This window comes from Anopheles gambiae, chromosome 2 (genome assembly GCF_943734735.2).
Source record: "Anopheles gambiae chromosome 2, idAnoGambNW_F1_1, whole genome shotgun sequence".
Lineage (NCBI taxonomy): Eukaryota > Metazoa > Arthropoda > Insecta > Diptera > Culicidae > Anopheles > Anopheles gambiae.
This window is the reverse complement of record NC_064601.1, coordinates 46,146,588-46,171,377: the sequence shown is the minus strand read 5'-3', so window position 1 is coordinate 46,171,377 and position 24,790 is coordinate 46,146,588. Positions and strand designations below refer to the sequence as shown.

General features: G+C 43.5%; 2 protein-coding genes across 6 annotated transcripts in view; both read right to left on the bottom strand.

Annotated features, from left to right (window-relative positions):
- Window positions 1–488: 488 nt before the first annotated feature.
- On the bottom strand, window positions 489–14,521 carry LOC1278786 (tRNA (adenine(58)-N(1))-methyltransferase catalytic subunit TRMT61A). The gene is made up of 3 exons (XM_003436625.2): window positions 13,758–14,521; window positions 836–1,005; window positions 489–739 (listed from the first exon to the last, which is right to left on the bottom strand). The coding sequence occupies exons 1-3, from the start codon at window positions 14,383–14,385 to the stop codon at window positions 602–604; spliced, it is 936 nt and encodes a 311-aa protein (XP_003436673.2). The 5' UTR covers window positions 14,386–14,521; the 3' UTR covers window positions 489–601.
- Window positions 14,522–16,195: 1,674 nt separating this feature from the next.
- The window catches only part of LOC1278785 (uncharacterized), a 100,801-nt gene continuing 92,206 nt past the window's right edge, over window positions 16,196–24,790 (bottom strand). For all 5 annotated transcript variants that reach the window (XM_061646628.1, XM_061646630.1, XM_061646629.1 and 2 more), the window contains exon 10: window positions 16,196–18,534. In XM_061646628.1, coding sequence (XP_061502612.1) covers window positions 16,893–18,534 — 1,642 coding nt within the window. In that variant the 3' untranslated portion in view covers window positions 16,196–16,892. The remainder of the gene's footprint in view (window positions 18,535–24,790) is intronic.

The following is a 24,790-nucleotide window of genomic DNA, read 5'->3' as shown; positions in this document are numbered from 1 at the left end:
TGGCGACGGTGCGATGGGTACGGTTCCTCTTCGTTGGACATTACGCCGCGCCCACTACCGCAAACGATCGTAATGTTGATGGTTATGTACACAAGGCTGACATGCACCTCTATACAGTTGCCGTACTGTTCCATCCCCGGGAAGGTGTTGAACGGATTGTGGCCCGCCGTTTCACCCATCATCGAGACTGGGCGTGCCCGGCGGTTTAGACCATTGATGCCTTTCCAAGAGTTTCCCTGATAGAAGCATGGGCGCTCAAGAAGCAACCCGTTAACGCCAACGATCACCAGAGCAAGTGGTGCAGCGACTTCCACCAACAGTTGCCACAGTTGCATCGTTCGGCAGGAATTTGGATCGATCGGAACGACGGTCGGAAAACTAGTGAAATGGAAGAAGAAAAATGCCGAAACAAAAGCCGCATTGCTCAAATGCTGCGGTATTGTAGCTCCAATTTCGAAAGGTACAAAACTTCCCTTAGAGTGTCTCAGTGTGGTCGTTAACATTTCTTTCGCTTTTATTGTATGCAAAGTTTTCAGCTTGAAACTTGTCACTTAGAATTACTCCAATTTCCATGGCCCACAATCCGTTGGGGGGATAGTTATTACCGGGCAAAAAGGGGTGGCAACTCCGCAATAGTTAAGTACCCGGTATGTCCGGCCATCGTGTTTGGGGCGGTGGAGGTTATGTACTTTTTGCTTTCCCGTGGCGTTTTCATGTCCTTTCCGTCCGTCTCCGTACGCTGCGATGCCACCACGGAAGAAGAGTGCAAGAATTGAGTATTTCGTTAGTGGTACAAACAGTGGATTTATGGGGGGGAGGGAACAGGATGGATTACCTTCGTTTTGAGAAAATCAAGCTCCATTACCGGTACGTTGCGTGTGCGTACGCAATCTTCTACCTGTAGTACCTCAATGTTCTGCACCTCGATGAAACCACACTTCCCAAGTGCCTCGCAGACTCGCATCGACTGTTCGATGCAGGGTGAAAATGAGCAAATGCGTCCACCTAAAAGAAGAAAAAACAGAGTGAATGCGGGCAGGTATGAATTATTTACTATACTGTAAGGAACGATGCATTTAACTGGCAAACTGCATTCAGTAACAAGAATGCGGAAGATAAGGGAAATTCTGTAAAAGTAGACGAACTTGAACTGCAACGACGAATTGTGTAATAATTTCTTCTAAATTGATGTGATCTTTAATTCACGGATTTGGATAGAATCAGCCTTATCCTTCCTCGAAGACTGATTGATGGTAAAGGCAGAAATCCTTCACCATAAGCACGAAGATCATTTTATACATTAAGTTATAAAATGTAATTCCCCTCAACTATCTTTCTCTGTTATTCATTCGTCTCTGGTCTTTTGAGATGATCGAATTAAGACTTTCCCTAACTATGAAACTAACCTGATATGACTAATAAATCCATAATTATTTGCAATAAAACTCCATGCCATCATACAAACTCCCTGAGACATTTAAGAGCAGAACTGACAACAGTTAAGTCGGGTGGTGTTGACGGTGGAACTCGGGCCAGGTCACGCGAAGGAAAGGCCTTCAGTGTCCTAAGTTTCAACCGAAAACAAATTTATTGGAAAATATGGGTTTCTGCCCGAAAAGAGTTATTATAACCAATTGTGCATTAAACTTTCCGCTAGTATTCACGGTTCGTGGGAATCTATGCTGGAAAAGTGGCACAATTGATACAATAACTTTTCGGATGGGGCAGAGTGACCCGGATGAGACCTAAAGCAAATCCTAGGAAAGGCCAAGACGTTCAAAGAAAATCGAGACGTTCTCCGTTCAGGTTTTGAAATAGCCTAACGTTTATAGATCTTACGTTTATTTAACAAAAATTGGTTCTTATATACTAACATTTTTGATGGTGTTGAAATGTGTCCGTACACGTTGTTTGAATGTATTGGTGCCAGTGCGTGTGAAAATATTGTACCTTTTTTCGGAAATCTATGTTCCTTGTTCCATGTTATGTTCCTTATGTTTTCGTATGCAGCTATGATTAATTTTCCTAATTTAATTAATTTTAAATTAATTTGTTAGTTTAATGTCCTAATTTATTTCCTCCCACCGGATGTGCCCGTTCCAAAAATATTTTATTGCCTTACGCCGTGTTGCTTACGCTTATCGATGAACTCAAGAAACGGGCCTTTCCCAAAAAATGTATGTTTATTTAGGCCAGCGATCATACGATAAGTTACAATAGTTTCAATTTCTACTCAAACTTAGTTGATGCAAATGAAACATTTCGTTCCAATTAAAAAATCGCCTCAAACCTACCCGTTGCTGCCGCAATAGGTGGTAAGTGCATTATCGGATTATCCTAAGAAGTCTAATCAAGTTTGCTGAATTACGCGGAATTATGTCCAAAAAAGATCCAAACGTATTTGAAAGCGATTCATATTTACGGTTTGTCGTCCTTATGACTGCAATAAATTCAGACCCATTGAGGAACGGATGTAATACAAGTCAATACAAATTATTGAAAACGGATAATCGATTCTGTAATGAATAAAAAGATGAATAACTGGCCGTTTCGTACGTTACTAATACCAAGCAGAGATTATACGAGTTGGAATAGTAAACAGCTAAAATTCAACAGTAAATTCAACGTCTTTGAATTGTTGCATTCAATTATGCAAAGTGATATGCTTCACAAGTTCACATTTATGCAAAATTTACTCCACGCACATATCTCTGACCCAAAACATCGTCATCGTAACATAACGACACCTGTGCCAAATTGGAAGTCAATTAATGTAGAAGTAGCAGCAGAAGCAGCAGCAGCAGCAACACAACAACCACCACCACCACCGAAAGCCAAACGAAATTGCAACAGAAACACATCCACGGACATCATTCCACATTCGTCGTCGGTGGGAAAATGCAATAAATCTACCCCTTGTCAGGATTGGCATGCGCTTTAACCGATCGTCATCGTTGCAACGACCACCAGGTTCAACCACTACCACATCACGGTCTGTTTTTCGATTCTTAGGCAATTGGCAATTTTAACGATTTCGACATCGGTTTTTAGCAGACTGCATGGCGGATCATGAACCGGGACGAGGGGGGGAAGAGGCGAAAAGGTGTGCAACATACATTCCGACAGAAGGAAACTTTCACAGTTCCCTTTTAACACTTCTGGGTACGCTTGGGGAGCCACTATTTGACCTCAGCTCGCGTAGAGGAGCAGGAGCGGCAACTCTCGTGCAAGTGCGCCATGAATAATGCAACGAAGTGGCAGTCTCATTATCGTTATCGGACAGCCACTGACAGATGAAATAAAATGGCGAAGGAAGAGACGGGACAGAGCAAGGGTGGTTGTGAATGGATATGGTAAGAAGAATCGTGGCCTTTGATGCTTCTGCGGTTGGTCCTGTCCTGTCCCTCCGCCCATCAAAAAGATGGGGTGTGTGTTTGATCGTGTTACAGCTCGTACATTTCCGATAGGCTGTACATGTAATTGCCGTGTTTTGGATTCGATCGCGTATTGCTTTCGATTAGGGTTAGGTAAAAATACTAAAACTCCATTAGTATTTACTACAATTCGATTGAAGATTGGGGATCTTAACATCTTGACACTTATTCTTTCAAAGATCTTTCTCCTGGTTATGTTAAAATGTCAGTTCGATTTCATTGATATACACGCAATTCGCCCCCAACTAGCACATCTGTTCTTGCTTTTGGGAGTCTGTCATTCAACCTGCTCCAAACGACAAGGAAGGAAGAGAAAGTGCAATCAAATCCACCGCTCGGCAAAACACTGGTAGTACACTTCAGCGCAGGATAAGATATGTGCATAAATAATCGATCGACACGATGCTCCCGAATTTCATCGTCCTGGTCCAATCTGTCCCACATCGCAAATCGATCAATTCCTTCACTTAAGTGGGCATTTTTTTTTATTTGCTGCTGAACCACAGAAGAGATAAAAATTATCTGTCAACATCATTAGACTTAATGGCAGCAATACGGTCTCCAGGCCTCGGTGATCAGACGACTCACCGTTTCAGCAGATCGACATCTAGAGTTTTTATCACCTTTAAAAAAATACATTCACAAACACATCGTGTGGCGTTTCCGGATCGATGCTGTTTACACTCCGGAAATGGAAGAGAAGGAACGATGTTGGCAAGGCAACGTTCTCGTACGGACTGGATCATGTGGTGATCATAGCTCTATATTTGGGTTGCTACGTTCTTGACGGTGATCGGCCGAACCTCCCGCTGATTCAACGTGACAACCTATCGGGTTTCGATTAGTGGAGCAGGAATCAATTCCATCAATGAATTGCGCTGTACATTTTTTTGTGTGATTGTTATTGCGCATGTAACCGTGAGAAATGTTCTAAGGATTTTTTGTGTGCTATACATCAAGTACGAGACTACTAAACCTGTTAGAATGTTAACTTAACTTCTAGCAGGTTCGAGGTTCAAATGTTGCGTGGCATGATCCTTTAGCCCCTCAAACGCGTAACAAATTGTTTCACAGGCCACTTAATACTGAACAGAGTCACAGGGAGGCAATGGAAAAGTGATGCACTGTGTTTAAAATTCATATCATTTTATTTTATCTAGGTATGTGCGGAATCGTTATCTACGACACATTTAAGTAGTAAAATTACATTGTACTAGGTTAAGTTCAAATCATTCTCGATTGTATTTGATAACGGCCTGTAAATGCTTTTCATTGTCATTGCAAACTACACGTAGATCTTCATGGGGCATTTTGTCCTAAATCTTCTAAAAATGATTTTTGAATTCGTCAATTTTAATCAAGAATTGCAAATAGGACTTCTTGTTTAGTTTTACGCATCTGTCAATGAATAACAAGGGCAATTTCCCTTTTTGGCAATCCCCAAACCAACTCTGGTGATGCATTTTGAAATCGTTCGACAGCTCTTTTATCGGCTGGTATATCACAAAGACATGCTGCATAAACACGATCACTAAGCTTGTTCAAAGTTGCCTTCATAACAGGATGGCTGATAAGTCCCCGGTCTGACACATAGATGGCGCCGCTAGTATTGAATGCATATTTTTTTATATAGTACCAACCTTCAAATGATTCGTGTCAAAATTTGACGTCTGTATGTCAATTAGTTTGTGAGACAGAGCGTCTTTTGTCAAGCAACTTTTGTGTTGTGTTGTTCTACCAAGACAACGCACCGTGCCACAAGTCATTGAGAACGATGGCAAAAATTCATGAATTGGGCATCCTATTGAAGTTTGAGAACAAGAAAAAGTCGCTGGGGGCCAGATCTGGAGAATACGGTGGGGAAGCAATTCGAAGCCCAATTCATGAATTTTTGCCATCGTTCTCTCGTTCATCGTTCTATCAGCCAACCTGTTAGTAAACCTCTTTTTGTGCGAAAAAAATATATTGTCACCAGCATGCGTTTTCAGCTGCATTTGAGCTCTAATTACCCTACTTCTATTTCAATACATTACACTATTTAGACCTCAACTGAAAACTGGGATTGGGGCCCTTCAAGATTCTAGTCAGCTTTTTATATGGAGTTTGACAATTGGAGGCTGAAATCATGTAAACACTCCATACAAAACCGCACACAAAACTAGCCTGCAACGAGAAAATGTCAAAACAAGGTCGTGTTTTCATTTACCCTAAAGTGCATTACAGACATCAGGTGATGGAATCTACATTCTCTGTCACATTTGAATTCTATTCTTAATGGCAATCTTGGCCGGAAGGACTTAGTAGATTTCTAACAATTGCAAAATTAAGGAACAATTTAGTTAAGTGGAAAAAATACAATTGGAATTGAAACCCCCTTGGCTGAATACTAGACTTAAATTAATTTTCACTGCTTATGATACTATGTACTGGCCTTAACATAAAAATTAAAATAATTATAGTAATTTTAAACCTAAAACTATATTTTTATGAGTTCAATTCTCTTAGTATTTGTAGTGGGCTAGTTGTGCACATTGCGTTGTAGTTTAACTTGAACCTGGCTAATATTTCCACTATTGTGGGAATGTTACATTCGATGTGTAATGCAGCTGTGAAGTGTATGTAGACCAAGAAGTCTCAAGGCCTGGTCTTATAACCAAATTTGAACATCACTTTTTGACAGGACGGGTGAAATCTTTTGCTCAAACAGGCTTTCTGGAGGCTTAACAAATACACAAAACACTCTCAAAATATTCATTCAGAAGCAGAAGCAATAAAAATCAACCTTCTAAATACATACAACTTGGGATAAGCTACAGGTGGGCTTATTATTATACCCACATAGATAACTGCTCGAAAACTGCTGTAGAATGCAAACAGCTGACAGGTCAAAATTTCAGCCTACAAACTTAAAACGGAAAGGGCCCCAGTATTTATTTCGGAAAAATAGTAATCAAGACTATTGTAGCATATCTACTAAACAGAACTTATTGTAAACCACACTATCAGCTATAGAGACATTGTAACATACTTCGGAAACCCAAATCATACTATTGCAACACATTCATTATATTACATCAGCAAATCAATCCACACCATAGCAACATGCCCAGACCATACCGTCCATAGAAAAAACCATTGAGACACATTTATCGAAAACAACCGAAACGCGCAACATAAGCAATTCAAGCGTTACTGCAGCAAAGTGGATAAACAGAGAACGCATAGCAAATTATTGCTAAAAGCGCAGTGTAGGCAAAGATCGACGAACGCACTCGTTCTCTGGCTAGAACAGTTTATACTTTCCAGAACCTTCGTAAAAACACTAAAAGCGCAGCATAGGCACATAATGACAGACACCTCACTCCGATACAATGTATAAATTGCACCTCATATCAATAACCTTTAATTAGGACAAAAACACATTCCAAAACCAAATGTACGAAACTAATTGAGTATAAATAAAACCAATTCCGACCGTGGCAGGTCAGATTCGTTCGGACTGTCAGGATAGGACTATGCTCATCCAACATCTATCGACTTCTCATTTAAAGAGTTAAGTTATGTCCCCCTCCCAAGGTAAGACCTCTAAACTCCAATGTTTCCAGTAAGGGAAACCTCCTAAAGGTTTCTATGATCGCCTGGACGATAAAGTGTCTAAAAGTCCGCTTCGAACAAAGTGTTATTCTACCTCGATACATGTCAGCGAAACACTGACCTACCGCGACGTTGATCGATATACTCGAGGTACAGTTGTACGATCATCGCGTTACATGGCGACCGTAACTATTTCCAAACTTACTACACTATCTGTCAAAATTCAATCTGTCGAATCAGGTGTTTGACACCCAGTGTACAAACACCTACTCGAGTATGTGTATCACTTCAATGTTGCCACGCTGTCAACTACTTATTTATCATAACTTCTTCTTCTTCTTCTTTGGCACAACAACCGTTGTCGGTCAAGGCCTGCCTGTACCATCAGTGACTCATTGATTACCCGTAATAGAATAGCCAAGTCCTACGTATAGGGATACGGTCCATTCAGGGCTTGAATCCATGACGGGCATGTTGTAAAGTCGTGTGAGTTGACAACTGTAGCACAAGACCGACCAACTAAAGTTCATGATCGTCTGACAGCCGCCAGTAACGCAAATATAGAATTTCAGTTTACTTGGAAAAATAAAACAATTCTAGTAAATCTATGAACGAAAAAGAAGAAAACGAAGTCAAATGGATTTTCTGCACCCTTTAACAACTTTTAGTAAGAAAACATAAATAACTGGTTCTGTTGAGTTTGCACATATCTTTGCAACGTGCGCCACGTGCAAAAGTGTCTTAAAAACCAGTAAAGACAAGGAACCCCATCGCACGAAAGCGGTTCATTTTGGTTTGAAACCTCGGCGGTTAGGATTTCTCTATAAGGCTTTATAAGGAAATCAACTTGCCCCTCGTCCGGGAACTGTATTCCCACCCATAGAATGCCTACTATAGGGAAGACTTGGGAAGTTCAGAGCTTTGGCGACATTTGAACCCCCTGCAGAGACTGTGCGCATATGACTCGGTATTGCCTGAATCCGCACCTGTCCCCGCGGGCATTTGTACTTGTTTTCCTTTACCGAATCTTAATAAACGTGTGCCAATTTCTCTCCAAACGCAACCGGCACCACACTTGCACGGTGAACGATGATGGTGGTGTAGAGGAGTCGACCAATCGAGGCAACTGCATTCACGCAAACAATCTTCATTCGTCTGTCACAAGGGAACCGGGGACGCCGTTATCCCACCGTTCGCCGTGCCTTTTATCTTACGCTAACGCATGATGTGTGGAAACCAGGGAATGGAGGAGTTTGTGTGGAGTGGACTAGCGGAAAAACTTGATGTCTAAACGCATCGCAAGGCTTCGGGAGACTTTGTATGAGTCCAACGGCCGCCCCCGGTGGTAGCAATGTGAGAGAATCGTTTGTTAATAAATCATTCAATTCACCATCCTATGGTACGATCAATCGTCGGCTACGCGTGCACGCGCAGCAATTGCAAAAGGAAAGGTTCAGGTACTGTGCTATGGCCAAAAACTGCTTCCGAGTACACATTGGGAGCTAGATGCGAGGCAACAACTCAAGCATCTGATGATTTTTGTAGTACAGTATATGCTGAACTATGGTCAAAAGGCCTGATGTTGTTGATGTTGATGTCTATTATTGGTAAGTCATTTTGATTTTAAATTTAAATTCGCTACATAAATTGTCATAACGACACTGAGTGTTGTCCAAACATACCTTCTCATAACGCAAGTATGTCCACATTAGTTGGTTTGTATCTTCCACGCGGGATCTTCTGCTTCTGTACACGATCATCAAACATCGTACCAGATGTAACTCCTAAAACTCGTCAACACACACAAACACACACACACACTTTCCTGTGTTTTCAGCGATAAACTGATGTGACCCACAAGAATTCACCGGCAATGGGCTCTTTTGCACGTTGCAGGTGTGATTCGATGTTGACATTCATCGAAGACATCTACCGGCAGGTAGCACATGGCAGCGAACGACGATTTATCTAGTCGCTGCTGTGTTGCGCACCACAATCTCGCAGTCACAGTCACAGGCCGCATCCGTTATCGGTCAAAACAATTGGCCATTGAGTAGCGTGTGCGGGAAGCGGATTTCTATGTTTTGACGCAACGAAACACACAGATTCGTGGAGCTTGTCAACAACCGCTCAACAGCTTGTCGCGCGCGTTGCCGATCGTACTGTTTGCCTGCCTGCCTGCAAGCCTGGTCTGGCGATCCTCGGTGTGTGTGTGACTTCCTTCTATACCACACCGCATGGCGCAACGGTTTGCCGAACCGATGTCCAAACCGACGTGTCTCCCGATGCGTTTGGGGGGAGTGGGAGTAGTATGTTTCTTTTTAACTTTGCCGCACCACAAGCCGACGCTCCTGATGGGGCATTTCAGCTGCTATTGAGACTCTATGCCTTGTTCTCTCTTTCGATGTTTGTATATGCCAGCATCAAAAGTGAAAATAAAAATTAATTAATGGCATCGTAGCCATTCAACAACGCGGATGGTGCGAGTAGAGTATTTTGACATACGCTGCTACCAGGTGTCCATTGAGCTGTACGGCAGTGGGCCTCGGCTCTATTCTATACGATATTTTTGTTATAAACAAGTGGGGGAGTTACATTATCAAACGAATGCCTTAAAATCGTTATAAATTTATATCGTTGATGCTCTCCATTTGAAAGTTTGTACACTGCCGCGATTCATTTGTGCAACAAATAGGCGTAAACAATCGCTCAAACAGCAGTAACCTCCTTTCCCTCTTGGGTGGATTCTGTACCAAACGAAACTGTCCACAACGGCGAATGAAATGGACCATTTCAATTGCTGCTTGACAAACTACTGCGCGTACCGCAAGAATTATGTTCGCCCGTTGCTTCATCACTCTTCCGACGCATTCTTCCACGCGATCCGGGCCCACACCGTCCAGGCAGGATTTTACAGCCGCGGCACCGGGAATAGTCAAAACACTTCCACCTTCCCGTTCCCCAATAAATACTGTTTCCCTTTTCGAGTAGGGCGGGAGTTCCACTTCAAAAAGCTTCACTATGCGGGGACGCGTCCAGAACAGTACTCGCCAGATCCAGTTTGAATTCCACACCTCGCACTTTTCCCTGTGCGGCGCACCAACGATCCACCCGGTTCCTTTTACACGCCGTCCACAAGCCCGAAAGAGTGTCAAGAGCTGTGTCAACTGTTCCCATTCGTCCCCGGCGACGACGAGGGGTGACAATGTACATAAATTCTACCACCACAAAACACACCCTGACTATTCCCTGCACCTTTTCCTGGGGGTTCGTTGCTTGGTACGCCCTCCATTCCTACCGATCGGTTGACACGCGCCGGCCTCTCTCTCACTCATTCGATTGCGCGGCGACAGCGGTAGGGTGTGACTGTTGAATAGATGAATAGTGCTGGTCCGCAGACCGTTTCGCGGGTTGCGAATTTCGCGCTCCGTTCTTTATCACCTTCTCGTGCATGCGGCTTCCTCCGACCCGGGCTTGGACCACAGCGCGGGGGCTAAAGAAAGGACATCGCCACTCCGCACTATTGAGGTACACTACTATGCTGTCAACTGGTGTAGTTGATTTTTTGTTTGTACTCCAAGTCTTTCAATTTCGCATTCATTGAGAAGTAACAAAAAGCAAATGTGCACACACACACACACACACACAGACACGGGAACATTTTCGTACTCCAGGAATCTACCAAAGGAAGTAAATGCAAATCTCCGACTCCGGGCGGTCGGGCCAGGCAAAAAGACTTTCGGTCTGTTAATAAATGATGGCAATTTTCATTTTTGCTTAATTTGGTACGAGTGACCGGTGCGGACATGCACCGTCCGAATAGTACCGGGACCCGGGGAATTGGAACAATGCGGGGTGAGCGTTGGTAAGTAAGGAATAAGCAATCCGTAATTTAACCATATCTGCACTTCAAAGGCAAGTTCAAAGGACCGCGCGCGCTGCTTGTGCTGGTGAATCATGGTGCGCACTGCGCTGCCACCGATCGGAAAGGCCCCACCAGGGATCGGTACGGGGCGGATTTTAGACGTGGTGATTGATATTGCAATAGAACCGAATCTAGACAAGTAGAAGAATATTTATTCATTAGCTTTGGTTCTTGCCAACAGCTACCGTAGTGTATCGGTGTCGTTGCGAGAAAGGACTGGAAGTCTTTTTTTGCAGTGCTGTTTATTCGCTGTCCATGAAGCAGTTTAATGAGGTGGCTGGAGTAGACAATGTTTCTTTAAACTGAGGATCAATGGTGAACATAATGATCCTCATGTGAATCGTTGAAGTGCGGAGAAAGAAACTATTTGGATTGTTTTTTTTTTTATATTTTTACCCTTAAATTAAATGTATTATTCAGGTAAAGGATGGCATTTGAGCGATTTCTAGTTTAGGTAATCTTTGAATCAAGAGGAATAAATAGGTTCTATAGCTCATTTGCTATTCTTAATCTCGCGCAAAGTACTAGGGATATTTTGTACTCGAGGGGTGATTGCGTGGGGCCCGTGTCTTTTCTTTATTTTTAGCGATCATACAGCCTTTTTAGACTTATTTAGTACCACGCAGTTTGATGGTCAGTCCTTGGTACTACGATCCATATGAAGTTACAGTCCATGATGGTCATGTTGTTAAGTTGTACGAGATTTTAAGGATATTTTAGAAATATTTTAGACATCATTCAACTGAGAATATCCAGAGCTATCAACCAGAGTTGATCAGGCAGAGAATTTTGCTGTGATAAATTTCATGATAATACCCATATTAGTGCAAAATTACTTATAAGCTCTACTAAATAAAATGATCTACTGATACTGGTTTACTAATCGAGTGAACGTAAACGGGAGATGTTATTTTTGGTGATATTTCAAAGAATATGCATTGCAGTATAGAGCATAGTATACTAAATAAATGGATATTCTGTTCACCAACTATTTGCAACGTTCTGAACAATTAAATATTTCATTAGAACAGAACAGATAGATAATTAAGCAACGCAGTATTTTTTTTTGTGCAAAAAAAAAACCAAAAGGCCAAGTTTTGATAAATATTAGAAAATTTGACGTTCACTCGATCACTTAACGGACCTTTGTGGCGCTAAGCGGTCCTGTCGGTCTGAGGGCTCCATAGGCTGTAAGATGACCATATATGTTGGTGACTGGGGAGCCTGTCATTGTTACCGGTACCCTAAATTCACCACTGATTTTGAGATATTGTAAGAACATCTGAGCGATAACCTCACCGAAGTGTAACGATTTATGCTCCTCTGGTTTGGGGCCATGCCATTAGTACGGTACCACTCACCCAGCTAGTAAAATCGTTTCAGATTGTTAAAATTGACAGTAATATTGCGGTAGGCTAAAGTTAATGCGGTAACATATTTGCCGTTGAAACAATAAACTGTTCCGAACATTTAGGTCATTAAATTGTAAAGTAAAGCATTGAATTATTCGAAAAGTTTAGTAAAGGCATTATTGATCGATTTAAGCTATTATTTACAATATTACTAAATATTTTAAAGTCATTGGTGGGTTGAAAAATCATGATAGTCTCGTTTTGTACAAAATAATGATATTTGATATATTATCCAACCAGTACTATGAAATATAAAAGAATTCTGCAAATCAGGCAAAAGTGAATGAATAGAATATTAACAAGAAATTAGTAGTTATAGTAGTTATATAAAATAAGGAATATTGAAAATTGGTAATCAACATAACATCAGATTAAGAATTTATGTTGCGCAGTTTAACAAGTGTAATTAAACAATTTATATGACATGATGCGTATGGCTACCATACAACTAATAATGTGAAAAGATCATACCCGATCTGTGCTAGACTTTATTATCTGCTTCTTATTGCTCGACCACTTAACCGGATACTATGCTAGGAAGGAATGCAGTCTGGATGCGAGTTGATCCACCTCTGGTGTGTCCAATATTGAACCAAGACCACCAGCCAAAAAATAACATTTAAATAGGAATTTATAAAAGAATAGATTTTAACAACACGGTTTTACATTATTACTGTTTTGTATGGTGATGTTGGTAGGAAAATAATTTCAATTTACATCGTAATACGCAAAAAGACATTTCACTTCAGGCAGAACACAATACATAAAAATGATCGTTCCGTTACAGTTAGCAATTTATCAAAAAACAAAGACCATATCGGAACATTGTTAATATCTTCCCCGCTTGTTACACGATCGCAATAAACATCACTTGCGTAGCCTTATGTATATATTGCTATTTTCTCTTTTTAATGAATCAATTTTGCGATCATCCATCAGACCACCGTGCTACACGTGAATTAATACTTTGCACACAATTGAAATGCGCTCAGATTGGGCAAATAGATGGTGAAGGTGTGATAGTTGTTTCTTTTTATTTACGTCCCATATCCACGGTACCACAAAAAAAACACCACAACCAGTCGGGATCGTTTATGCGTCACAAATAATTTATGACGCCCGATAAATCATTGCGCATAGTGTGCAAGAAAAATTAATTGTTCACTGAATACGAACCCGTGGGTCAAGGAAAGGTGCCTCGCTGCGCATGCAGTAGAATGCGAAAGGTGCACACCGCAGGGTGTGCACGGGCCGATTGTTAGCTGCATGTGTCACCAGGACTACTGTAGCTGCAACAGATTTAAAAGCTATTTTTCTCCATATAGCCCCTTCGCCCGGTTGGAAGGTGGAAAGGGAAAAGCCATTATCGTTGTTTAATTGGGGGTAGCTTACCTTCATTTTTCAGCGCCTTTGCCGCATACGGTACGGCAAGCTGCGGTGCCGGCAGATCCAGAAACACGGCATCCGCAACACCGTTCAGCTCGTCACCGAATCCCTGTTCGCACACATCCCGCTGGCGCACGGTCACATTGTCGCCCAGCCCGTGGGCGACAAACTCTTCGCGCGCCTTCGCCACACGCTCCTCGTGAAAATCGAACGTGTGCAGGTGGCCGGACGGGCGGATGGCGCGCAGGAAGTAGTGGGACAGTGAACCGGAACCGGTCCCAGACTCGATCACAACGCTCCCGGGACGCACTTCCAGCTGATACAGTATCATGCTGATGTCGGGCGTGTAGAGAATCTGCGTCCGATGGGGCAGTGTTTGGGTCCACAATTCCGGGTTCGGCTGCAGGACGTGGGCCCAGCCCTTGGTGAGCTGAACGCGCGAACCGTACCGGACACCGATCAGATCACGCACCTTCAAAGCACCGAAACTGGTTTGGAACACGTACTCGATCATTTCGTTTTTCTTGTTGCGAATTTGCGGCACCGCATCGATCGTATGCATCAAGGCGGGTGTTAGATACAGTACGACGGTATCGCCTTCTGCAATGATTTCTTTAGGACCGGCAAAACTCATTGCTATTGAACAATTAAAAAACGAGCAACTCGCGGAATGGAAAGAAATACAGTCGACTACACTTTTTTAGTTTAAATTTGCACGTGTGAAGCAACACGCTACCGATTTGTTTACAAATAGAGCAACCGGCATGGGATTGACAGCTGACAGCGGTGAACCGAATGGCAAACGGGAGGTTTGTCGAATGGTCGCGTTGGATGACAAATTTGAATTGTATGTTAGGGGAAGATATGAAAAGACGGACACTGCGGGAAAGACGGACACTTCCCATAAATACATGATGTTTTCATATTTTCGGCAGTTTAAATAAATGAATTGGGATTATAAGGCTGGTGAAATTTAAAATACTGGGGAAAGAACTGCAATAAAAGTAATAAAAAAATCTTGTTTTCTAGTAGTTAAAGGATCTCAACGCCAAAGTGGCATGACGAACAGTATGTCGTCGGGAAAGATAGACACTGATTTTTTTAAATTTATTTTACTTCTTATCTAACTGGTAATATACAGATGACATCAACTAGAGAAAGCATTGACATATGCAAGAACCGGAACACCGGTAAAATAGCAGCTATGTGTTATGCTATTACACGCTCGATGCTGATGAGGCACTCACAAATCCCAATAACTTGCACGACTTGGAGTACTTTAATCAACAAAAAGTAGGAATTGATACGACATCATTAAAAAAGAGCTTTGTTTTTAATGCAATGAGTTGAACTTTGACTTGATGAAAAAAATGGAATGAATGACCTATTAACAGGGCCATACAATCAATCTTGCTGGAGTCGGGGACTTGAGCAAATTCCTAACAGGAAGATCTACAGTTGTAAGGTGAAGTAACGTCAGCTGTTTTTGTCCGATTTCAATAATGCCCTATGTTTTGCATTCAATGATTTGTTTGAAGTTTGTTGTAAATTCACCGGATTTTTCTACCTCAATTAGGACCTACTTCGTCCCTTTTGTCATTATAGACGACCTAAAAGGACTGGGTCGTCCAGGTCCAGGCGTATAACATGGCGAGATCACCGGAGCCAGGTACGACTTTGAGATCATTCAAAGACCTTACACGGCTCCTTCAAAGACCTTACTTACATACGATTGATTTGGTCAGTGTTTTATAAAGGTGTGATATAGTCCCGTGATCATCAGTTGCGAAAGGTTTTTTTTTTAAAGATAACTGCTTCATCAGGCTATAGAATGACTGCATGGCAGCCAGCATACTTGCGCGTAACTTAGATTCCATGCTATTGTCGGTGCTGACCTTTGCCCCGAGATAGATGAAATCTTGGAAGCATTGAAACGTGCGTTCAATTATCTGTACGTCAGCCCTACGTCAGTCTGGAATTGTTAGTAGGGCCGCTGTTCAATAGGTAGGTGCCACCATCAATTTGGTATTTGTCTCGTTTATCTATATTCCGAGGTTCTCTACTGCCTGTCCTATCCCTTCAGATACACAGCAGAGTCACAGAGCAATGTTGTTTATATCATCACCGTAAGGATTTGGGTTGTCTTATAGAAGATGTTTTCCGAAGTTTGTACCATTGCGTCAAATGAAATAAAATAAAATAAAAATAATGGCAAAAGATATTACTTCTTCGTGCAAAAACAAAAGTAATTGGCTTACAAGTACATCCTGTGTGGCAATCTATAAGGCGACCAAACCTGTTCAAAATGCTGGCTCATCATTATCAGAACAAATTGTTGATCTCTTTTAAGATTCGATTCGATCATCTGGTAATTACGTACAAAACAAATTATGAACAAATGTAAATTTTCTTTCTTACAAATAAATTGACCAACGACAGGAAAATAAAAAGAAACTATTTTGCATTGTTTTCTCATTTGTCTCATTCATTCCATTATATCATAGGTATAACAAAATTTAATCACTAAGAAAAGGAAGTGCACTATTTGATATCGCCACGTATCGGGTATTCGTATCGTATAGAATACTTTTGTAACTAATCTAACCATTCGGACGGATGACATCGGACGGAAGTCAAGCGTAAGCCTACCCTTAGTACGGTACGGGCTCTGCGAGTTTATTCACATTAAACACAACAACATTATGTTTTGTATGTACACAATCAACAAATATGCGCATTCCCTACATCGGCTTTTGCGTCGAAGAGTTACTTCAACAGGGAAAATAAATATTGTCCAACGGTAAAATGAACTATCCACAAACACAGTTGATATCCATTGCGACTAACAAGCGAATTGTATTTGCCTTTTTTAAATAAATTAACCATACGTAAAATGCACATAAACGCCAGCAATGGTAGGAAATGCTCTCTCCATCGATGCGCTTGAAACCTTTGCTAATAACAAATACTGATGCGGAAGATGTACAGTTCGTTCGAACGTGCTACTCATTAATTAAAAAAAATCCTTACATAAGAGTAGTGCATACGCGTTAGGAAATAAATAAATTAAACGCCTATCCCGTAATACCCTTCCCACGGCTGACTGCTTTGAAGTGTAGGCTAGCTAGCTGTGATCGTGGGTCAGTGAGATCTTCGCTGATCCTGATGGTCGTCCAGAGGCTTTCGTTCCACTACCGAACCACTTCCCGGTGATGCGGATGCCGTCGTCGATCCTGCCGCACCATCCAGTGCCAACAGCCGATGGTCCGATGGCCAAGGAGGGGGAGGTATTTGCAGCGGCACAGGCATAGGTAACGCTAGTCCGGGGATCGGTAACCCTTCCTGCGTGAGACAGCTGGGAGGAAGCACACAGCCCATGTTTCCCGCTGCCGAACTGACATGGCTACTGTTAGCGGACAGACAGGAAATTGAGGATGTGCCAGAACCTGCCGTCTGCGACACTGCATTGCTGGTCACTGGCACGAGCGTGCTGCCTGTGCAGTCGGTTGCGATCGGTACAAACTGTTCCGGCATCCAATCAAAGGAGAACGTGGTTGCCGTCGGATAACCGCCAGTGTGATGCTGATGCGGCGCACTGGTCGGCGTTGGAGGTGTTGTAGTCATGTACGGGGACAGCTCTTGGTGCGTGATGTCTGGCACCTTCTGGGCGGTAGTATCTGACCACGGTGGACTTGGGTTCCATTGTTCCATGAAGTCAGTTGGTTCGTTGGAGAGATTCGACACCGTGGTGGGAAGGAGCGCGGATTTGGAGTGTAACCGCCCGATGGAAGTGCGGCTGCCTAATAGCATCGTCTGCAACCCCACTCCACCACCACCTCCACCACCTTGCCCGCTACCATTTCCGAGTGATCCTCCACCATCGATAGAGCTGCTCAGGTGATTGAGTCCATTAGCAACACCTCCCGTCCCGGCGTTGTCTTGCTGATGTAATGCCGCAGAGTTGGTCTGTAGCTCTATCGCGGAAACTTCGGTCGACTCAGATTGTCCATTTTCCGGGATGTAGATTGGTTCTAGCCGGTTAATGTTTCGTTTCTTCGCTGGTGGTGTCCCATTATGACGGTCACTTGCACTCCCACCGCTCGATTGATGACTGTTGGGAGTTCCATTCCCACTGGATCCGTTGCCACTTGCGCCTTGGTCGCTGTTGGAAGAATTCCCTGCACCACCACCACCACCACCGCCTCCATTGTGACATCGAATGTGCGGTGTCACTTGCACGACCGGAATGGGAATCGCTACCGGATTGCCAATGGCCGGTGGTGCCGATGTCGGTGGAGTGGGATGTCCTCCGCTATAGTCTACCGGTTGGCCGGTGGAGTCCAACCGAAAGCCGTATGCCGCCCGATTTCCATACTCGTCACCACCCGTCGACAATCCGGCGCCATTGTTTACGGCCTGCTGGTGATGGTGTGCGTGCAGCATCGGAGTGACCGTTCCGCCATTGTGATGCTGCCCGGAAGGTGAATGATACCCGTAGACAGCGGGAACGTGATGATGCGAATGGTGTGGTGCTGTGTACGGCCCGTGGCCGGTGGCCGTCAGCGTTCCGCCCGACGTTCCGGATGCCAGGGCTACCCCACCGCCCGACGTTCCCGCACCGCTCGGTGAAAGGTTGTGGCCGGTCGCGCTCGGCTGATAGTACGGTGCGGTCGGTGGTATCCTGGTGGCACCTTCGAACGGTATGCCGAACTGCATCTTCGACTGAACGGTGTAGTAGTGATAGAGCCACGAGTTGGACAGCATTACGGATGCTTCACGATCGCTGAAACGACAAGCGGGTATATGCGTGTAAGTCAACAAAAAAAATCGTCGCATAGTAGGCGGTAACAGGAAGAATGTACGAAAAGGACGCGGTAAACTGCCCTTATTCCCACACTTTTACGCAGGATGGCCGGCTCCCTGGCTCCCTGGCCGGGTTCATTCGCCCCGTTTTGCTCGCGCAAAACTTTGGATGATCACACATAAAATAAATTGTCCATTGTCAGTATTGTCTCAACGGCGAGGGACTGTTCTGTTCCTTCTGTTCTGCCCATTCCAACGGGCGGCCTAAAATGTCCCAAACTCAAGCCCTGCGCTCCAGACAGTCCAGGCGTGTTCGGGTTGGAAGGGCAAAGGAAGAAGCAATACGCGCACGCGTGTGCAATATGATTTTTGTGTGCGAGTGTGTAGCCGTACCGTTTAAGGTGATCCGCTTCCTTGCGGGCGCGCGCCCTCACTCGTCCACAAAACTCAGCAAATAAGCGCAACCGTGATTCGTGATTGTTGTTCCCCGGCAGCCGGTTCCCCGCGCACGGGGCATTTGTTCTGCTTTATTTGCAGCATTCCCATTGCATTTTCTGTACAGTATCTTGGTTTTACTGGTTTTTTTTGTGGCGAAAAGGGCTGTCTATGGGAATCGCCAATAAACGTAACCTTTCGACCTGTCGCAGGACGGTCGCCGCTTATCCAGTCGAATGTTGGGGGATGTGTGTATTTTTTGTTTGAGGTTTGGTAAAAATAAATTGAAAAAAAAAAAATAAAAGGTTTGTATGCAAATTTTTGCGTCCCTGTGGTTTGTGTCGTAAGAAATCGGCAGATCGACTCATAGTCCTCCAGATAGAACTGTAGCTGCTCGTAAATCATTTTCAGTTTCGATTTGGGCCGCCCAAAAGAAAGACTGGCTTAAAGTACTTTACCTTTGTGGAGAATTTTGTACAATATGTTCATATTCGATGCTTTTTGGGAGGAACCTTTAATACGCAGATCAAGCAACATAATATGCTTTGAATGTTTTCTAGGACGTTATGGATTGAAAATTATCTAGAAATCAATAAGTTTCCTATATTATTGTAATTTTACTCAATTGTGTAGTTTGTAACGTTCAAAGATAAATTGTTAAATAATTTAATACAATAATTATATTTTCCCACCGATAGGTTTGCGTTGTAAACCACGCTCGCATGCTTAAAACTCCTGTTGCTGGTTGCAAATGCGCACTTGCACCTAGCGCCTGGTACCGGTCATCTCGTACGATACATACGGCCGCTAACTTACGATGCACTACGAACATTGCTTAATGTGCCTTAAGTACCTGCTTTTGGCAATAAATCTTACGGTCGGAGTTTACTTTACTTTGGTGGCTCCCCTCTGTACCGTTTCGCCTCTAGGTTTCCAACGTGTTGTTTTGCCTCTCCCAAGCATCACCCCGTACGATGCGTAATGGAAACGGAAAGTTATTCGTCCAGCTGCGTGCTGTAATTATAAAGTGTCTGTGTGTGTGTATGTGTGTGTTTGGGAGTTTTTTTAAATCAAACTAGAAGGCGCATAAACGGCCTTAGGATGCTTTGAAGTGTTGCCATTTTTTGCCGCTTAAATTGCAAGCGTTCTATTTTCAGGCTAAGCTTGATACGGTCCGGTACAAAAGCGACCGATAGCTCAAACTCGCAAAGCAATTCACTAGAGGCCTGCAAACAGGCTGCCTGCAAGGATGAGTAATTTTGTGTTCCATCCATTCCGGAGTGAGATTAAATGCGAACACCCCCCCCTCCCCGCCGCTTTCCTGGGACCTGGTCCCAGCAAAGTGCAATAATTCAAATCATTGATCCGCAAGCATGGCAGCATACCTGACTTCTGCCCAGCTGAAGTGGTTCCACTTACCCTTGTTCAATTCTCTTCCTTCCCTTCGTTCCTTCCGATTCCGTTCATGCCATCCCAACGTTGGCTTCGGCGAACGTGAGAAATTTTCCGAACCATAATTATGTCAGTTTTTTTACGCTGTGGCGCGAGAAGCCGCGACCGGTCCGTCAGTGATAAGGCTGTAAATTTGCTCGCCTCGCAATTGTCGGATCGGCGGGGACGAACGGCATGGAAATAGCGCCACAAATGCGGGATGCTGCAACATGCATACATATCTGTCTGCTGTATCAAAAGAAGCAGTTTTTAGAAGAAGTCTACCCCAACACCCCAACCAACACCTGGCCAAAGAGGGGCGTATGACGTGAGAGTCTTTCGATACAAAACAAATATATCTCACTCGGGTCTCGCGTGGTTCGATTGATCCTGCCGTAGTAATGGGGAATAGAAATTAGAGCAGCCTTTAACATGGATCGCTCATGGAGTTTTTTTTAACACCAAGTGTAAACTGCACGAAACAGCAGCACTGGTTGAACCTGGTGAGCACGTTTGCTATCAAACTGTACACCAATTCATCATTGCATTTGGCGCATCGGCATTTGGTAGGATTCGGTGAACTTTCTAAGACCCTTCCGTTTGTGCAAACCCGTTCGTTCGTGCTGCAGCTCATTTGTGATGCACCAAAGCAATTTGACTGGCTGGCTTAGGAATGGTTTTTGGAAAGCGAAATTGATCGAAACCGCATTACTTGAGCGAAGGAAACTGTAATGATGTACACTTTGTTTCATACTTTCCTTGATAAGCAATGAGCAGCAGGTCAATGGTAAGTGAAGGAAATGAACGCTTTTTCTGAAATGTGATCTGCATTGAATGTTTAACAAGTTCCTTTACAAGGAACTCATTAACCCATCAAAAGCACCTTAGGACATAATTCGCTTCCAAACGACCATAATTGTGTTTGTTTAATCGCTTGTATCATTTCTAAGGCGGTAATTGAAGGCAATTTCCGATCCACTGTTGTACTGATTATAGGGCAATTTTATGTGCCATATTGCTGCAATCCAATGTTAATGAATAAAGGCAACCGATGCGAAGGCAGGAAAGGTGCTAGAAAGAGTTTTTTTAAGGTTACGTGTGCAAATTGTTACCTTCTTGACAGAAGGAAGACTATAGTAGGATGCAAGGAAGGTTATAGCAAGATAGAAGCGAATGGAGAAAAACCCGGCAACGAGAGTTATTATTAAAAGATCGTCGATATGTGTCCCTTGTAGGAATGTTCGCTTTTTTCTGTTTTGCTTCTTGATGCACTGGCACTTAAATCCTGAATGCACAATGCAATGAGTAAGGTGTTGTTTTACGTTAAATGAGCATTATTTTGTGGTTTATTCTTTCATTTTAAATCCTTCTAAAGCAATTGCCCCTTCTGCTTTCGGAGCAGTTGAAAAAAGCTACGAGTACCATTAAGCGCGAGTGATAGCAGCGGGCGTGTTTCGCGTTTTTAACAGCTGTATCAACCATCACCTATATTTTACGCAAAGGCGCGCGCGCGCTCGCATACACACACAAGAGGCATCGGGAGATAAATTGTGGCAGCGCTGTGCCCCGCAAAAAGTGATACTAAATGGATGTTCAATCCGAACGCTGCCGCAGTAGACGCAATTGAACAAGGTAGCAAGTACCGGACGACAAGGGAACCGAACCATTCCACCGTTACTAAACAGGTCGACCTCATCATTCGACGATATTTCATTCACTTACAGAGACGCGAAGCCTATCCGGCTGTTTCGAGGGTTTTCGTTTCTTCGCCGCCTGCAGCCGCATTGAAGTCTTCCGTTCCTATCGTGTGCCGATCGGAGTGCAAGTGCGCAACCCTTCTCGCTCATTTGTATTGTGGAGATGAAAAGCTTTTTTTTTATTTCCACCGGCGATGCGTACGTTTGGACACTGCGCTCAAATATATTTATATTTAATAACAGTTTATTTATTGTGCTCGTTTGCGATCAGATTGTTTAAGTATTATTACCTCAAGGCCGGTCAGTGAATGAAAAAGGCTTGCAGCTAGGTTGGTGAATAAAAAGGCTTGTGCCAAACAACTGTAAAAGGTTGTTCTTTCCTCTATGGTACACTATTTGAATTGCAATTTTAAAATTTTAGTTTCAGTTGAATTAGGATTTTAATAAGGATTGAAATAAAATAGAAAAAGTCCTTAGAAATGGTTTATAACCCGGGATCATTTGTTCTAACTTGTGTCTTTTTATATGTGCTGCTAATAAGATAAAAGCAATTTTGATTCCCCTCTGAAAATGTTGAAACAAGTTGTAACCTTATAAGCAACCAGATTGAGTCTTACGCTGTTCCACCGTACTCGAATCTGCAAATAGACACGTTTATCGTCCGCTCCAAATATACAATCGAACGAACGAAATACTCTTTACATACCCAGCATTCGAAGGTTCCGCCATTGAGAATCAGTACTGAGTAATGGGATAACATTATCATCATTGTTACCATTATTAGTCGAAATGAAATTGCAACACAGCAAAAGAGAACTAAATCCATGCACTGGAGACTGCACCATATGAAATCCACACGAGTATGGAGACATCCAAAAGGAAAGCATTCGACGCATCGGTTCACATGCGCTGCACAAGTCCGATACGGTCATTGTGGCCATTGGCAGCGAGCCCACCGTATCCCCAATGTCCATACGCGATCGATCGTCGATCGACCCGAACGATCGATCGATGGTACTGTGCTGGTGCTGCGGTGGGTCGCGCCCGGTGGATGTGGGCCCGGGTGGTCTAGATTATTTATGTGAGAAACATCGGTACGGTCAATACAGTACGAGCCTTCCCGGTTCTGCTGTCCTGCGGATCACCGTTCGACCCTAAGCAGACACAAACGAAACGGTCGCAATAAAGCGATCTGGAACCGTAGAAACTGGCTTGCTTTCAATCGGTGGCCGGTTGTATAGCGTACGGTTTTATGCTAGCCAACATGACCGGGGCAGAGTTTACATATGTGACTTCGTCGGGCCCGATGGCAAACGCCAAGGAAGGATGGCACGGACGAAAAGATTGGCTAGAAGAGACGGAGAAACGCAAAGAGTAAAATATGATCAACTGCTGCTCCGTGTGACTTTGTGTTGATCAATTTCCCTTGGTTCGGTGAATACATGCTCTTGTTAATATAGCGGCAGCGCTGAACAACATTCAGCTCACCTTTTTGAACGCCAGAAAATTTGAAAAGGAGAGCAAAATGTAAAAAAATGCAAAAGGAGAAGATAGAGGATGGTTTTAAGGATTTTTGCACACGATTTTTTTTTGTGAGAGGACCAAAACTGGATGTGGGAAAACCTTTTTGATTACTATTTTAAATTTATAATTGCTATTGTATTTTTCATTCAAGAAAGTTGCTGCTTACGTAAGTCCTTTGATGGTGTATTTTTTATTTATTTTAAAAATCAATAATTATGCAGCTGCTATGCCGTTGGAGCGGTTAATTAATTACCAAGCTTTACCGACCGCTCAAGATCAATAATAAAGCCCATAAATCGAGCAGCCCGCTGTACCGAGACGATCGTATTCGCATCTGAAGCGAAAGGAATGAAATCAATGTACGCCCACCGACACTACCGTACAGCATATGCCCATGTTGATCGATGGTAGTGGGCCACCGTTTTGGCGGATCGATGGCGTCGACGCTCGTGTGTGAATTATTTGTCTGTGGCACGACTTTATTCTGCTCTGGCGTGGCCGTGCTGCCTGCCAGACTTAGAAAACGCGAGACAGGTGCGTTTACCACAACGCCCGCCTGAACCGTGAGTTGGCAGCGTGATTTTGCCGGTTAAATAAACAACCGTTTCCAACCAAGTAGGTTCCGGGGTGACTTTCAACCACCAACCAGCAGCACCGCAATCATCTAAACGAATCGATATCGTTGTGATCGATCGAATTGGTAATTAAATTCCTGCCGTGTGTTCTTTTCCCCCTTTTTTTGAACGGCAAGCGAGAAGGATACCGTCACGATATGGCTCACCGGGGTGCCTCGCAATGGTCGACAGTGTTCCGGCTAATTTGCTCCCGACAGCTCCTTCAGACACGCGCTGCTATACGGTTTCTCGTGCAGCGCTGAAAGGATTTGCGAGCCGACGATTAGCGTCAAACACGGGCAGGCATGCGGGTAATTATGTTGTTATGAGCGGCTGGGCACTCTCTCAGGAATGAAGTGATTTTCGGGACGCAGGGCAAAGCCGGTCGGCAAAACACTGTTATTCATACGAGAACTGTTTACTTTCTCCACTAGTCTCTATTTTCTAGCAATCAGCTATCAATTCGATAGTTTCTTACTAGCTTGATTCAGACATTTGGTATTGATAGATCCTACGATTTGACACATCCAAAATG

Excerpts from the sequence above, each read along its gene's own strand:
- LOC1278786 (XM_003436625.2), bottom strand. The coding sequence starts at position 14,385 with ATGAGTTTTGCCGGTCCTAAAGAAATCATTGCAGAAGGCGATACCGTC. Across the intron at positions 1,006-13,757 it reads AAAGGCGCTGAAAAATGAAG|GTGGACGCATTTGCTCATTT; the intron begins GTAAGCTACCCC and ends TTCTTCTTTTAG. Across the intron at positions 740-835 it reads TTGATTTTCTCAAAACGAAG|CGTACGGAGACGGACGGAAA; the intron begins GTAATCCATCCT and ends GTGGCATCGCAG.